Here is a 16,685-nt window from a genome sequence, read left to right on the forward strand (position 1 = left end):
CGGACCTATTTAAAATCAATCTAATTATTAGTATGTATAAACATAATATAAATTTAAAATATAAAGAGGTTTACAAACATTGAAAAAAGATGTATGGTAAATAAATAAAAATACAAATAAACTAGAGGTATGGTAAATAAATAAAACTTTTCTTATATTTAGTCAAGGTATGGTAAATAAATAAAAATATAAATAAACTAGAGGTACGATATTGCGGATTGGTAAGGACCCTTGGGTAGGGTGTAATGAGCGGTTTGCTTTATCTCCTGGTCTGATTGAGCATCTTGATACAAAAGGAATTAAACATCTACATCAGATAGCAAACATGGGCTTGTCGTCCATTTGGGGGCAGGGCTGGAAATCAGCAGAAGAATTGGACTTGGATCTCCTTTGGAGAGATGAATGGCAAGGCTTCATACAGGAACTTAATCGCTCAAATGTCAGGATAAAGGATTCTCCAGACTCTCTGGTTTGGGCACATGCAGAAACAGGTCGATATTCCCCAAAGGCTGGCTATGATTTTCTGATGAAAAGAAAGGGGTGGGAGCCCCCGGTTTGGTGGGCGAAGCCACTCTTCAAGTTAAAATGCCCCAAAAAAGCCAGAATCTTTCTTTGGTGCGCTTTAAAAAACAAAATTCCCACGTGGGATATTCTTCAAGCTCGCTTCCAGCTGGGGCCGAGTAGATGCCCTCTTTGCAAAACTGACTCTGAATCTGTCTCGCACCTTTTTGTGAGCTGTCCTTTCACTAAATCAGTTTGGGAGGAAACAAAAAAACTTCTGAATTTTTCCGGGAATTGGGAAGGGGTGAATTTATCAGCTGCATGGGAATATTGGTGGACTCACTATCCTGAGAAAAACATGAGAAATCTCCCTCCTATTGTCTGTTGGGGTATTTGGATAGCCCGCAATGGTTGCATCTTTAATGAAAAGGTCACTCCAGTGAATGTCATTGCTTTACAAGCCTCAGCCATATTAGCTAGCTTACCTGAACCGGAGGGCTCTCAATCTACAAACCAGCGAGCGGATGTCGTTATCAGAGAGGGCATCCCCTGGGCTTTCTTTGACGGGGCAGCTCAAAACAATATCACTGGAGCCGGAATTATAATCCATCTAAGTCCCTCGCATTCCTTAAAAGCCTCAGTAGGTCTTGGGTCGGGTACAAACAATTTCGCTGAATTATCAGCTTTAAAACTGCTCCTCTGCTGGCTCATCCATAGGAATATCCTCACAGTTCAGATTTTTGGAGACTCGGCAAATGTGGTTAACTGGGTCAATGAGAAATTTATTTGCAGAAATTATATGATGTTTCCTCTGTTAGAAGAAGTCCAAAGACTAAAGTCACATTTTAACATTTTCTCCATTGCTCATATTTACAGGGATAAAAATGAAGAAGCCGACCGGTATTCTAAAGCAGGTCTACAACAGACTCTGGGATCTTGGAGGATAACAGAGCAAGTTCAGGAACAGATCCGTGTGTCGGATCTTCCCCCATACTATTAGTCTCTATCTTTCTTTTTTCTTCATCTGTACGAACTTGTATGAAATACTCCTGGTGCAGGAGAGACAGTTTGTATTTTTGTTTTCTTTTGATATACGTATTGGGCTGTTTTCCTGTAAAAAAGGAGGCCCAGATACTATGGTGACAGGTTTTGAATCTTCAAAATTTTGATAGGGCTGTTACAGGCCGTGAACAGGAGAGCTCCCAAAGTCTCTTGTTTAAAAGTTATGGTAAAAACGATATCACTGAGGAGATTTAAACATCTCTATGGCACAAGAAAACTCAGCTGAATGTTTACACATTCATTTTTGTAGCTTTTTTATTTCTCGATTAATAGAAAAGCGTGGTATTTTTTCCTCGGAAAAAACTAGAGGTACGATAAATAAATAAAACCCCCTTTTATATTTATTCCATAAACCTCCTTATATTTACAAAAAATCAAAAAATATGTTTTATTTAGGTGAAGTCTATGAGCCAAATACCATGGGATAAATAATTATTAATACCATGGGCCAAATACCATATTTATAAAAGAGGTATGGTAAATAAATAAATATAAAATAGGTATAAAGAGGTATGATAAATAAATAAAAATATATCAAATAGGATTAGAAATCAACATCTCATTATATACCAAGCCTATGGGCCAAATACCATGGTAAATAAAAGAGATATGATAAATAAATAAAAATACAAATAAACTAGAGGTATGGTAAACAAACAAAACCTCTTTTTATATTTACTCCATAAAGCTCTTTATACTTACTAAGACTCAAAAAATAGGTTTTTATTTAGGTGACGCCTATGGGCCAAATACCATGGGTCAAATTATTATTAATACCATACAAAAAAAACATTATTGACCCTAATATTAATATTAAAAGATTAATAATAATATTATTAAATATAATATTCATAGTAATATATTATAATATTAATATTAATAAATTTAATAACTTTAGACTAATACAATATTAAATTTAAGCAAAGTCTTTCGGTAGAAATCACATGAGAGAATTTGAGGGGGAGAGAGGGAGGTAAGATAAATAAATAGAGAGAGAAAGGTGGAGAGAGAGATATGGAGTGATAATAAAGATGGAGAGAGAGGGAGAGAGGATAACAAGAGGGAAGAGAGATAGAAGTGGGGAGAGGGAGAGAAGGAGAAGAGAGAGAGGGAGGGAGAGGAGGAGGGAGGGATATATAGATAGATTGGAGAAAGAGAGTGTATGTTTTGGGGGTGATATAGGGATACAAATGGAGATAGAGATATAGATGGAAAATGAAGCGAGAGAAGAAGAGAGAGATAGAGAGAGAGAGGGAGGGACAGAGAAATTGATAGATATGGAGTGAGAGAGCATGTATATTTGGGGGGTTGAGATAGAGAGACAAATATGGAGATATGTAGGGATATATATATATATATATATATATATATATATATGGGGAGAGAGGGAATAATATTTATTGCACTAGATGCATTGATTTCAATGTAGATGGATTGACTAAATGCAATATTAGATATTGCTTTCACTAGATGCATTGATTTCAATGTAGATGTTGATTTCTAATAATATTTGGTTGCTTTCACTAGATGCATTGATTTCAATGTAGAAGATTTATAATCCTATTTTATTGCTTGCACTAAATGCATTGATTTCAGTGTAGATGGTAATAATTAATCCTATTTGATTTCTTGCACTACATGCATTGATTTCAGTGTGGATGTTGGTTTATAATCCTATTTTTTTACTCGCACTAGATGCATTGATTTCAGTGTAGACGTTGGTGTATAAAGCTATTTGCTTACTTGCACTAAACGCATTTATTTGAGTGTAAATGTTGATTTCTAATCGTATTTGATTTCTTGCATTAGATGCATTGATTTCATTGTAAATGTTGTTTTCTAATCTTATTTGATTTCTTGCATTAGATGCATTGATTTCAGTGTAGATGTTGATTTCATATTTGATGTAATTGTATGTATGATGGTACATTAATTTTAAAGTGATTGGATTAATATTGTGCATTGATTTCAGTGTAAGCATAAAAAATTATTGACAATGTACATTGATTTTTGTGTTATAGTAATTCAACCTATTAATATTGGAGAGAGAGAGACAAGGTATGATGTTTACTGCAATATCTCGAGCTAAAGATTTAAATAGTTTACGATTTAACTTGTCCTTTTCATATAATCGATATGAAAAGATGACAAAAGTAACGAGAGTGACAATAAGAATAGTAGAAGAAAATAGTTTGAGATTAATCGCAATGAAAGACTATTTGTAATTTAATATATTCTTATCATTCAACACCATTACATTGTCACTTTACATTCAAAATTATTATTTCATCATTTTTCATCATTAAAGTTATTCACAATATTCATCATCTCAACAAACTGAGGTAACTAAGAAAAATTAAAATTAAATTGACCAGATTAATCTAAGACATATTTAGCATATTTAATATTAGATTATTTTACATATTATTTATAAAATCAATCATTTGTCCATTATATTTTTCTTTGGCCGCACATGACCAAAACCAACCTAGATCCATCTTAACTCCAGATCTATCAAGCACTGAGAGGGATCAAATCTCTCGATGTGCAAACCTTTCCTCAAGTTTTGCACCCAAAAAATAGGTTTGCACCTCAAGAGATTTGATCCCTCTTGTTGCTTGATAGATCCAGAGTTAAGATGGATCTAGGTTGGTTCCTAAATTTCCCAATCTCTATAAATGGAATTAAATTAATGTAAAAAAGGGAAAATAATGAAACTAAAACAAAAAAAAACAAAAGAATAGAGGACAACATTGCACATTCATTACAACAATTTTCAAATCCAAATGCAGTAAAAAGTGGAACAACAGTGCAATTCATCAGCCAACATGATTAACAAAAATGTCTATTTGAGGCCTCGGTCACCACTAGAATGCCCAGAACAACACCAGAAACTCAACCGATCGATATTACTAGCATTTTCGAATTATTTTTATAATTTTGTAACAAATCTTGAATTCTTTTTCAAGATATTTATTTTGTAAATAATTGTATAAATACTTCAGATTTCAAAGTATTGTAGGTTAGATGTTTGTGAATCATAGAGTTGGAGCTAGTGTACATTTTGCAGTAATATAACAGATAGTTATATTTATTATCTTGGGATGCTTGTGGTATGTTTCTATGACATTATTTTCTTTGATATTTCTTTTCCTATCATCTGTATGCTTTTCTTGTGATCATCTCATGAGTTTTAAACATATTTCATAGGATATATGCTATATTTTGTTGAGATTTTCATGCTAGTGTTCTTTCTTCTTGATGAATTAATTCACGGTTACATGCTCATTCTGATCTTCTATATTTTCATCTCTGCACCACCCTGAAAACCTATTTCTGTCACTAATCATGCATACCTTTCCCCATTATATCTCTACAATTCATCATTAGAAACCTTAGCCTAGTTCCTAGATCTATGAGCTTCAATCAGCAAACTCTAAAATCAAACACCATTGAGCTTAATATATAAACTAACATCTGAATTCCATCTACATTCATTTCATTGGCTGTGATATTCTTGAGAGAGCCTTCTTTGATTTGGTAGGGCTAGCTGCCAAGTCTAAAGATTGGTTTGAGGTTACCTCCTTGGCTTCCTTTCTTAGCCTTGTGTTAGAAAATTATATATTACAGAGAAATGGAACACATAAAATATATTGCAGAAATTTAACGCATAAAACAAGAGAGACAAATATATACGTGGTTCACCCAATTTGGGCTACGTCCACAGAGAAATAACCAGTCCTTTCCTTTATATTATCCAACAAACTGAAGAGATACAACCTACCGCAAATCTGTCGTAATTCCCTCTTTGCTCTCACACAATCTCCTCTCTCTTTCTCACCCAAAATACACATCTACATAGATGCAATACAATTCCCTCGTATATAGCGAGGGGTTGCCTTGTAGGGGAAAAAACCATAAATTAAACATAATTTCTACCGTCTTATTTCTTCCTAATGAACGGCCCAGATTTACTACGAAATTACAACATTTTACAAGGAAATTTTACATCTAGTTTTAGCCTCAGGGGCGTTGCCCCCGATCCCCCCTCCCGCCCCATGGACCCCCCTGATGACGCACATAAATGGGTGGCGTTGCACAACATTACGAAATGGGGTCCAATGCGGCGATACCTCTGAATAAAGAAGATAATCAGGCTCCACACCCAACACCTTGGGAGACTGATGAGTGCTAACATTACGCATCCATTTTCTATCTTTTGATCCATATATTTTTCTATTTTATCTTCAATTTATCTTTTATGGATGTTTTGCAAATGTGTCAAACCAAAATTTTTGAACATGATTTTTCCCAATTCATTAAATTGGTTCTTCAATTGAGAAACTTATTTCCTTGAGTCTTCACTTTTTATTCAGGACTCATGGATAAGTTATCTAGAGGTTTATTAGATGTAGAATTTTTTGCACCACCTATTTCCATGTAATCCAAAAATAATATTTACTTAGAATTATCTTCTATTTCCCATTATCATTCCTTCCAAATCATGTCAAGTAGATATTCCAATTAAAAATTATGCAAATTCTAATTTAACATACATTTTTAAAACCCTAATTTGGAGACTATTCTAAAGGTCTACCTTGCACCCAATATGACCCATAGATTTTTTCATCTTTGAGGTTGGAATTTAAATATTTTGTATTTTTATATGTCTTCTCTACAATTTCATAAGTTTGACTAACTTTTGATGTGCCAAGAAAAAGTTATGTTAAATTTCCCAAAACTTGTTTTCAACACTTTCAATAGAGATAACTTATATGACCTACCACATGTCCAATTTTTGAGATCTAGTACTAAAATTTTGACTAAGATACATATGGTATATACTATATTTAATACAATTAGTGCCACTCAATTTGGATAATGTTATAATGAGATGTGATTATCTATCAAGAACCTTTTTTTAAGACTAGTTTTAGGATTAGTCAAAAACCCTAACTTCTACAACATGTATCTTGAAATTTATAGTAAACTAGAGTTTAAAATTTTTACATGTAATGCATTATGTCTCCATAAGTTCTCAAAAATTTTGTTGTTTGAAAATTCCCAAAAGAAAGGTTATAGTGAAAATACCAAGATGATTTATTTGAATGAGTGAAACCTAATGATAATATGCTCTTAAACCAAATGTTATGCACCAAATACCCAAATAGCATGAAAATAAAAAAAGTAACTCCACACCTTGAGAACATTAAGAGAAAAAATGAATGAGTAGCCTCTTCAAGAGGGCAACCTCCTTTTACAATATATTAAATGCACAAGATAAAATTATCGTTAGAACTAGGAGTAGGAGCAGGAGTAGTGTTTTCTTTCTTGTTTTCAAAGGCCACTGGAAAAGGCAATGGAAAATGATTTGGGAAGGCATGAAACATTTATTGGCATTTTATTTATGAAAATAATGGAAAATAGGAGAAAAGGAAGGTAAAACGTCACAGGTTTCATGTGAGGAGGAAAATGAGGAGAAATAATGGAAAATGAATAAAATAGAGGCCTCAATGATAAAAAGGCTTCTAAGGATCAATTCATATATTTTGTCAGTTGTCTTTGGCACTCTCATTCTAGTCTCTCTCTCTCATACTCTTGGACACAAAGTTTTCTTGGAGAACTCTTGGAGGAGTGTGACTTACTTGGGATTTGGAGCAAGAAGGCAAAGGAAGAGCAGGAAAGCACAAGAACACATCGGGAACATTAACTACAGTGGGTTTTGCTTAAAGGTACCAAGTTGCATGTATGATATCCTTGATAGTTTTGAAATGCATGGCATATGCATGTGAATATTTGGTTATGATCTATCATTGGCATGGAGGATTTCCTGGATTGACAGTGGTTTTTCCTAGGCTTTCCATTTCCTTGATAGCCATGGTGTTGTGGGTTTTACCTTTTGTTTTCTGGTTGGTTCTCATGTTCCTTATGGTTATGGGTTGAGTTATTAGTTCCTGGATCCTTGATTGGACAATGTTATAGAAGCCCTATAATAGCTTAGGTTAAGCTGCTAGCCTTAGAAGCCTTGGTTGGAAAAACTCTCTTGAGTCCTTGGTGGGTTGAGTTACTAGTTCTAGAAGCCTTGGTTGTACAAATTCTTTGGAGCTTGACGATACTTGTGGGCTAGTACCAGTCCTGGAAGTTGGGTTGGAAAAAACGCTTTGGATCCCTAACACCTTAGATAGAGACTAATCTTATGATGTTTAGTGATGTCTAATTGTGAGGTGGAATCATTGGTTGAGGGTTGAGGTTGTTTGGCCTCTAGAAGCCTTGGTTTGGTTTATTCCATGAGATCCACATTCATGCTTGGAATATGGCATGAGGGTGATTGGATGAAAGAAAGATTTTGTTTAGCCCAATATATGGTCGGGTGGTACATGGAAGTCCTTGACTTGGTTGGATTTGCATATGTGATCAGGTGCTCAAAATTAGGCTCAAAAATCAAAGTGTTGGAATCTTGTTAAACTTAGCTGCAGATCAAAGAGATCACCATTCTGATTCAAACGGTGTGAACAACACTCAAATCCGAGCTTGTATGTAGAAGTTAGACCAAGTCAAAGTTCAGGTTTGACTTGCTCACATGGAAGGATTGGATGACATGGCAGGTTCCATCAACGAATCAGGTGGCGCCAAGTGGCAAGTCGCCATTGTTCCATGCATTTTTCAAATCGCACATCAGTGAAGGGAGGTGTTATAGAATCGTCCCCCGACAAGATTAAGGTTGCGATGCGATAATCACATATCACACATCGTAATAGGGAAGTGGGTCAGCATTACAGAATCAGCCCCAACATTTTTGGGTTGCGATATATTTATAAGATCCAGTTAAGAGTTTTGTTGGGTCCACTGAATCACAATCGCATATTGCTCGTCTAGTTCATAATCCATAAGACCGTAGGACTCCACCGATTGCGATTTGCAATGGAAAGTCAGTGCCGACGGATTATGGCCCACCGCGCGACAAAATTCTCGCTTGGTTAGTGGATTTTTGGAGTGAAATTGTGGGTTCCTGTCAAATGTGGAGCAATTTGTGGAGTGAATAATAAGAAAACAAGGGAAAGCCATAACTTCTTCAATTTTCTACCAAATTGGTTGCAAAAAGAGGCTAGATAGAAATTTTTTAGTATTCTGAACTCATTGGAGAAGGTTTCAGAAGCATTTGAGCATTTTAAACACAAATTTTTACACTTTTAAGCATAATAGAGAGGTCCAAGCCATTGGAAGCTGGACCAAGGAGATGTAGTCCAGGAGGGGTGAACTCCTTTATCATGTGCTTGTTGTAATGTGTTTTGGATGATGTTATGTACATGTTTATACTGCTATTTAGTTTCTGATTTATGTTAAATTTTTCATAAAATTAACATAAAAATTCTTCATTTCACTTGCAAAAATTCATGAATCCTTGAGCACAATGAAATAATTTTTTTTATAATCTGAGGAAGATCTTAGCACTGAAAACTAATATTCTAAATTAGATAAATTTGGTATCAGAGCACTCGATTTTTCTTTATGAAAGATGGATTTAATTGTTTGCAAGTTTATGTCATGCTTACAATGTTAAAACTCAAAAGAGGTGAAGGAAAGCTAGCTAGAAGCCCTGAAGTTGGGTCAAGGGGAAGGAGAGAAAGGTTTCCACAACCTCCAATACCAGTTTAGCCTCAAGTTGTAGTTGAGACTCCAAAGATCATGTCTCATGAAGGATAACCTACAAACATAACATAAGATGAGAATACCTTTAGAACGACTTTCTTTGATATGACAAAGATGGTGAAGGTCCTATATGAAGAGAGGGATTACAGGTTGCAAGGAGAAAGTTGCAAACCTCCCAAAGGAGAAGGCTCTTCAGGAGGAGGTAATGGAAAAGGAGGTAATGGGAATGAAGACAAACCTTCACCCTCTCCACCATATTCTTCATCTTTTTCTTCACAAGCATCTTCACCCTCTTCCACTAACATAACCCTTACTCATACTCATCATCATACTTCAAAATGAACTGGTAAATCACCTTTTTCAAAACTTGATGTGAAATTCGAGCTTCCTATGTATAATGGTGAAGTGAATGCATAGAAGCCTGATAATTGGATTCGTCAATTGGAGGTCTATTGCAGGATTCATAACATTCAAGAGGATGACATAAAGATTCAGTTAGCTTCCTTGAGAATGGGGGGTGCAACACTTGTATGGTGGGAATCAAAGACCCAAGAGGAGATTAAAAAAAATGATAAGATCTGAATTTCTTGGAATGATTTAATTGCTGCAATTAAAACACAATTCTACCCTCTATCGTATATGCAGAAAGCCATCATGAATTGGCAGAACTTTAGACAACTTAAAGGTCAAAATGTGCAATATTACACCCAAGAATTCAAAAAAAGGTCTCTCATGTTAGGTGTAGATTTGCAATCATAGGACACATTGTTGAAGTACATAGGGGGTTTACACAATTACCTTACGCATACTATCTTAAGTTTTAATCCCAATAATCTAGATGATGTGTGTGTGCAAGCCACTCATCTTGAGGCAAGAGGAAAAATCACCCCAGAAGAAGGTAGTAAAAACCAATTTAAGAGTAAAGGAAAGGAAAATGCTTTAAAAGGGAATGCAAAAAATAATGCATCTATCAAAAAAGAAGGGGAGAAAATTACATGCAAACACTGTTCCAGAGAGGGTCGCGATGAAGCTCTCTATTGGAAGCTTCATCCCAAAATGAGACCAAAAAGAAACAAAAACAAGGGAAAATAGAAGACAAATGAAACCACTGAACAGGATTTGGGATCTAATTCAGGTGATGAAACTAAAATCACAGCCATGGGGTTAAAAGGAAAAGAACCCATTGCCAACACTAGTTCTTCAAACTCGAAAAATGAAACTCCAAATGAAAAGAGGAGAATAGAACTATTTCACATAAGGGTGATCTCAAAACATAACTAGATTGATACGTTGTTTGCTAGCGGCTCTCAAGCCAATCTTACTTCAGAAAACATTGTCAAGAGTTTAAATCTAGAAACTCTTCCACATCATAAACCGTATCCACTTGGATGGGTATGTGACAATGCACAATTGTAGGTTACGAGAAAGTGTAAATTTAAATTCACTATCATGCAAAATTCATAGATGAAGTGGAACTTTACATTGTTTCATTAGATATCTGTGGCATCGTTTTTGGCAGCCTGTACCTTTATGACAGAAAAGCTATCTTCCACCAACATGAAAATAAATATCATTTATTAAAAAATGGAGTAGAATATATTGTGAGAGCTCACAACAATAATACAAATATTTCACTTGTTAATGCAAGGGAAATGAAAACACTGGTGAATTCGAGAAAGAATTTTGTGCTTCTCATGATCAAACCCAAAAATGATGTTGATAATGAAGATTTTAAAGGTTCTAATTCAAATTTGAAATCTAAATTGGTTGATGTAGTTAACCAATATGATGAAATGTTTCAGGAACCAAATGGATTACCTCCCAAGAGAGGAATCCAACATGAGATACGGTTGCAACAAGATTGTCCTCTTCCTAACATTGAAATGTATAGGATCTCAGTGATGGAAAGCACAGAAATTAAGACGCAAATCCAAGATTTGTTGAATAAAGGGATCATCAAACCATCTTCCTCACCTTGTGGTTCACCTATTGTCTTGGTGCCAAAGAAGGATGGAACATGGTGCATGTGTGTGGAATTTCGTGCATTAAACAAAATTATAGTAAAGAACCATTACCCACTGCCTCGAACAGATGATTTACTGGATCAATTGAAAGATGCAAAGTATTTTACTAAGCTGGACTTAATAAGTGGCTAACATGAAATTAGAATAGCTTAAGGAGACATTTGGAAGACAACGTTAAAAAAAAAGCAAGGTTTGTTTGAATGGCTAGTTATGCCGTTTGGTTTATGTAATCTACATTCATGCGTGTGATGAATGATGTGTTGAGGCCATTTATTTATTAATTTATCATAGTCTACTTAGATAACATCTTAATTTTCAGTAAATCCTATGATGAACATGTCATGCATGTAATAAAAGTACTTGATTTCTTGAAAAAAGAACAGTTGTATCTTAAGATGTCAAAGTGTGAGTTTGGAAAGAATTCTTTAGTTTACTTGGTTCATATTGTTCAAGAAGATGAGTTGAAAATATATCCCTCCAAGGTTTATGTCATTGTAAATTGGCCAAGGCCCAAGACAGTTATAGAGGTAAGAATTTTTCTGGGGGCAGCCCAATATTGGAGGAAATTCATTGTTAATTTTTCTCTTATAGCCACTCCTTTACATGTGTTGACAAGCGTGAAAAAGGTTTTTCATTGGGGAGACACATAGCAAAAGGTGTTTGATGCGTTGAAGCAAAAGATCACTACAACTCCCGTATGTGCACTTCCAGACTTCAGACAATCACTTGAGATTCAGACAGATGCTAGTGACTACACTATGGGTGCAGTCCTCATGTAGCATGGTAAGCCTATCTATTTTCATTCTGAAACTTTTAATGGTGCAGTGATTAACTATCCTACATATGACAAGGAATTGTATGGATTGGCGTAAAGTGTGAAAAAATGGAAACACTACCTGATGGGTAAGGAAACAATCATCTACATTGATCATCAACCATTGCAATACTTGGAATCTCAATCAAAGTTGCAGAAATCAAGGCACTTCTGATGGATGGGTTTGCTTCAACAATTCCACTTGGTAATCAGGTACATGAAAGGTATCTACAATAAATTTTCTGATATGCTTTCTAGATCGATTGTTAGTGCAGCTACTTTACTCAAGCATAATTATGTTTTACATGAAAGTTATATTGAGAAATATGTGTTAGATAATGAATTTAACGATGTTTATGCAAGCTTGATTCAAGGCAACCAAGTAGAGGAATTGGATTATCATTTTCATGATAACTTGTTATACCATCTTGGCAAGCTTTATATTCCACAGGGAGAAAGAGTTAACATCATAAGAGAGGCACATTATTCTCTTATTGCTAGTCATTTCGGTGTAAGTAAGACGATAGCACATCTACAGAGGTATTGTTATTGGCCTCGTATGCTTGAAAGTGTATCTCGTTTTATTAAGGGATGTTCATTATGTGCAATCAGTAAGCCTAGTAATAGGAAGTTAGGATTGTACACACCACTTATGGTTCCTTCACGACCATGGGAGAGTGTTTCTATGGATTTTGTAGGAGGTCTTCCATTTTCAAAAATAGGTCATGATTATTTGTATGCAGTTATGGATAGGTTCAAAAAAATGTGTATTTTGATGCCATGTAAAAAGCAATTTAAAATTGAAGAAACTGCTCAGTTATTCTTTCAGAATGTTTGGGTGCATTTTGGATTTCCCACATCCATTGTTCGTGATCGAGATTCTTGCTTTGTGAGGAATTTTTGGTCAAAATTGTGGGGATTCATGGACACCAAATTGAAAAAGAGTACAACCTTTCATCCACAAACAAATGGTCAAACAGAGGTAGTGAACTAAAAAGTGATACATCTTCTGTGTGGGTATTGCAGCAAGCTTCCTAAGTTGTGGGATGAACAGTTGCACTATATTCAGCTTGCTTACAACCAAGCCAAGCACTCTTCCACTCAAACTTCGCCATTTGAGGCATGCATGGGATGATTGCCTAAATCTCGTTTGGATTTTACTTTTGGCAAACATGTTGGTATTGAAGGTCATAGCAACATAGACAAAGCAAGAAAGTTCATTGAACAAATCCAATTAGTACACCAAAAGGTTCAAGAACAGCTTGAGAAAAGCCAAGGTGAGTACAAAGAAAGGCACAGCAAGCATTGTCAAGATCACAAGTTCCAAGTTGGTGATGAAGTTTGGCTTCACATTAGCAAAGAGAGGCTCCAAAGAGAAGGAAAAAAGCTAAAACCAATTAGATACAGTCCATTCATAATTTTGGAAAAGATTGGTAATAATGCCTTCAGGTTGGATTTGCCTTCATATATGCAAATTTATGTTGTTATTAATGTTGAGAATTTAAGGTTGTATGAGCCTCATTTGATTGAAGATCAAGCAGAGAATATTCAAATTCCATCTATTAAAGGATTTTATCCAGAATTCCTTGATGTGCTTCAGCAAGAAACTATACTTGACAGGAGAACAAGGACAATAAAAAGGGGAAGTATTGATTATCTTCGAGTGGGGATCAAGGGTAAAATTCCTTCAAAATCCAAATGGATAGAAGTTGGAAAGGTGAGGGAACTATACCCTCACTTGCTAAACAATTGAAAGTGATCATTTTCAGGTCCAAAAGGCTTCCAGTGGGGAGAAGTGATCAGGTGCTCAAAATTAGGCTCAAAAACCAAAGTGTTAGAATCTTTTTATACTTAGCTTCAGATCGAAGAGCTCACCGTTCTAATTCCAACGGTGTGAACAACACTCAAATCCAAGCTCATATGCAGAAGTTAGAGCAAGTTAAAGTTTGGGTTTGACTTGTTCACATGGCAAGATTGGATAAAGTGGCAAGTTCCATCAGCGAATCAGGAGGCACCAAGTGGCAGGATGCCATTACTCCCCGCATTTTACAAATCATACATCAGTGAAGGGAGGTGTTACAAAATCGACCCTCGGCAAGATTAGGGTTACGATGCGATAATCATATATCGCACATCGCAACAGGGAAGCGGGTCGGCGTTACAGATTTGGGCTCGACAAGTTTGGGTTGCGATGCGATATCACAATCGTAAATCGCAACATGGTACAAAGTCTCACATATACAAGACCCTAGTACTTTGTTGATTGCAAAAGGATCCTAGACGCAATACATTTATAAGCTCTAATTAAGAGTTCTATTGGGTCCGCCGAATTGCAATCGCATATAACCCGCCTGGTTCACATTCCATAAGATCGCAGGACTTCACCGATTATGATTTGCAATGGACAATCAGTGTCGATGTATTATGACCCATTGCATGGTAAAATTCTCACTTACTTAGCAGATTTTTGAAGCGAAATTGTGGGTTCCTGTTGGATGTGGAGCAATTTTTGGAGCGAATAATGGGAAAACAAGGGAAAGTCATAACGTCTTCTATTTTCCATCAAATTGGTTGCAAAAAGAGGCTATATATCCATTTTTTCGTATTCTGGACTTATTGGAGCAATTTTAGAAGCATTTGAGCATTGCAAACATAGGATTTTTACACTTTTGAGCATAATAGAGAGGCCCAAGCCATTGGGAGCTGAACCAAGGAGACATAGCCCATGAGGGGTGAACTACTTTATCATGTGCTTGTCGTAATTTGATTTTAATGATGTTCTGTACATGTTTATGTTGTTATTTAGTTTCTGATTTATGTTAAATTTTTCATAAAAGTAACATAAAAACTCTTCATTTCACTTGCAAAAATTCACGAATCCTTAAGCACAATGAAAGAATTTTGTTTATAATCTGAGGAAGATCTTAGCACTGCAAACTAATATTCTAAATCAAATCAATATGATAATAAGAGCTCTTTTCCTTTGGTGTATTATGCATAAATTTACTTGTTATTATGTATCTTTAATGGATAATTTATCATTGATATTCTAATGGTTATATGTTGGTTATAAGTATGGTTTATGACATATTTGAGTTATGGATCTCATCATGTTTTGATTAGTAGATGAATAGATAATGAATGAATGACCTAATAGATGACAATGCAACTATTTTGAGAGGGCATCATACCTTCTTGGTGAACCTAAAATAAGTATGAGGTCCCTACGTTCAAATGTGTTTTAATGACATGTACATTAGATGTTCACAATGTGTTTGAAGAAATTCCTATCATGATTAGGATGAGTCAATTTAGGTCCTTTTTCAAGTTTTGCATTAGAGGCATTATATTCTTGTTATTTATCATTTCTTAGAATTTCATCAAGTTATGGCCAGAGGCTTGAGTCCTAGCCCTAAAAACGTGGCTCAGATTCTGGGGTCGCTGGCACAAAACTACCTAAAAAATATTACAGTCGCATGGAGGCCTTGTTGTGGGAGTGACTGGAGGATTAAATTTGCATGGAGGGATTGTTATGGGAGTGACTTGGAGTCTAGTTTAGTAAAAATACAAGTTAACTCAGGAGTTGGGCACTTGGAGTGGTTGGTTAGCCCCTGGGCATCCTGTGGCTCCTAAGGAAGGTCAATTTGGTTTTGGTTTGTTGATTCCACTTCCTTAACTATACTTGAGGAGTTGAATCATATCATAGTAACTCTGTCACATATTTACCCCGATGGATTGATTATCTTGGGTAAATGTGGGAGGAGGGTGTTACATAGTGGTATAAAAGCGGGATTCATTCTCTTTGGGTGGTGTCTGGTTTACATTCTATTTGGGTGATCAACCCTTGGATTGGATGGGTGGAATGTATTTTTTGTGCATACATGTCAGTTTCATATGTGTTCATTATGCTTATGTTATATGTGTTTCTTATGTATGCATGACCATAGTCATTGTTACAATTGTGTTGTCATGTAGAAGTTGATGATGTTGTTGTTGGGATGTGTTTGTCATGAATGCATGTCGATTGTGTATGCATTGGTTATGCATGTTAGTGTCTATATGGTGGTGTGCATGCATTGTGTCTAGTTTGTATCATGCATGGTAACTGTGATGATTATTGAGATTATGTCTATATACTATTATGATTATGTTTATACATGTATTATGCTAATCTTGTTGATCATGGATACAAGATATCCTCCCCCGAACTATATTGAGATATGTTGGTTATGTTTATATTTTGGTTTAGCTAACATGATATACTTGCAAGAAGAAGATCAAAGACGACTAGAAAAATGTTGGATTATAGTTCACGCGATTCTCTTTATAGATCAGATGAGTAGCATGGTGATGAGTACTCTCCTCACATAGTAGACACTTTGAGAAGTTTGTAGGAGGAAATAAGGAGTTGCAAAGAAGATAAAGAAAAAATCATTTAGCCACAAGAGAGACTTGTCAAGGCATAGGAGAAACAAGTAAAGGTTAATTCAGTCATCCTTTAGAGCTTCTCATACTTGCAAAGATAGGGACCACTTAAGATCAGTCATCGACAAGAGGAAAAAACTAATGGAACATATGGTAGCAGGTCTCATGGTGGGCTTAGGTCAAATAGAGATGACAGATTCTTGGATACA

The 16,685-nt window shown here is 35.5% G+C and overlaps 1 protein-coding gene across 1 annotated transcript; it reads left to right on the forward strand.

The window, feature by feature from the left end:
• Positions 1-325: 325 nt before the first annotated feature.
• On the forward strand, positions 326-1,501 carry LOC149258074 (uncharacterized). The gene has a single exon (XM_089399468.1). It carries the CDS (start codon positions 326-328, stop codon positions 1,499-1,501), a length of 1,176 nt encoding a protein of 391 aa, XP_089255594.1.
• Positions 1,502-16,685: the final 15,184 nt, after the last annotated feature.

This window comes from Pinus tabuliformis, chromosome 6 (assembly GCF_031772625.1).
Source record: "Pinus tabuliformis cultivar Carrire ecotype Pingquan chromosome 6, CPIR1, whole genome shotgun sequence".
Classification (NCBI taxonomy): Eukaryota; Viridiplantae; Streptophyta; class Pinopsida; order Pinales; family Pinaceae; genus Pinus; species Pinus tabuliformis.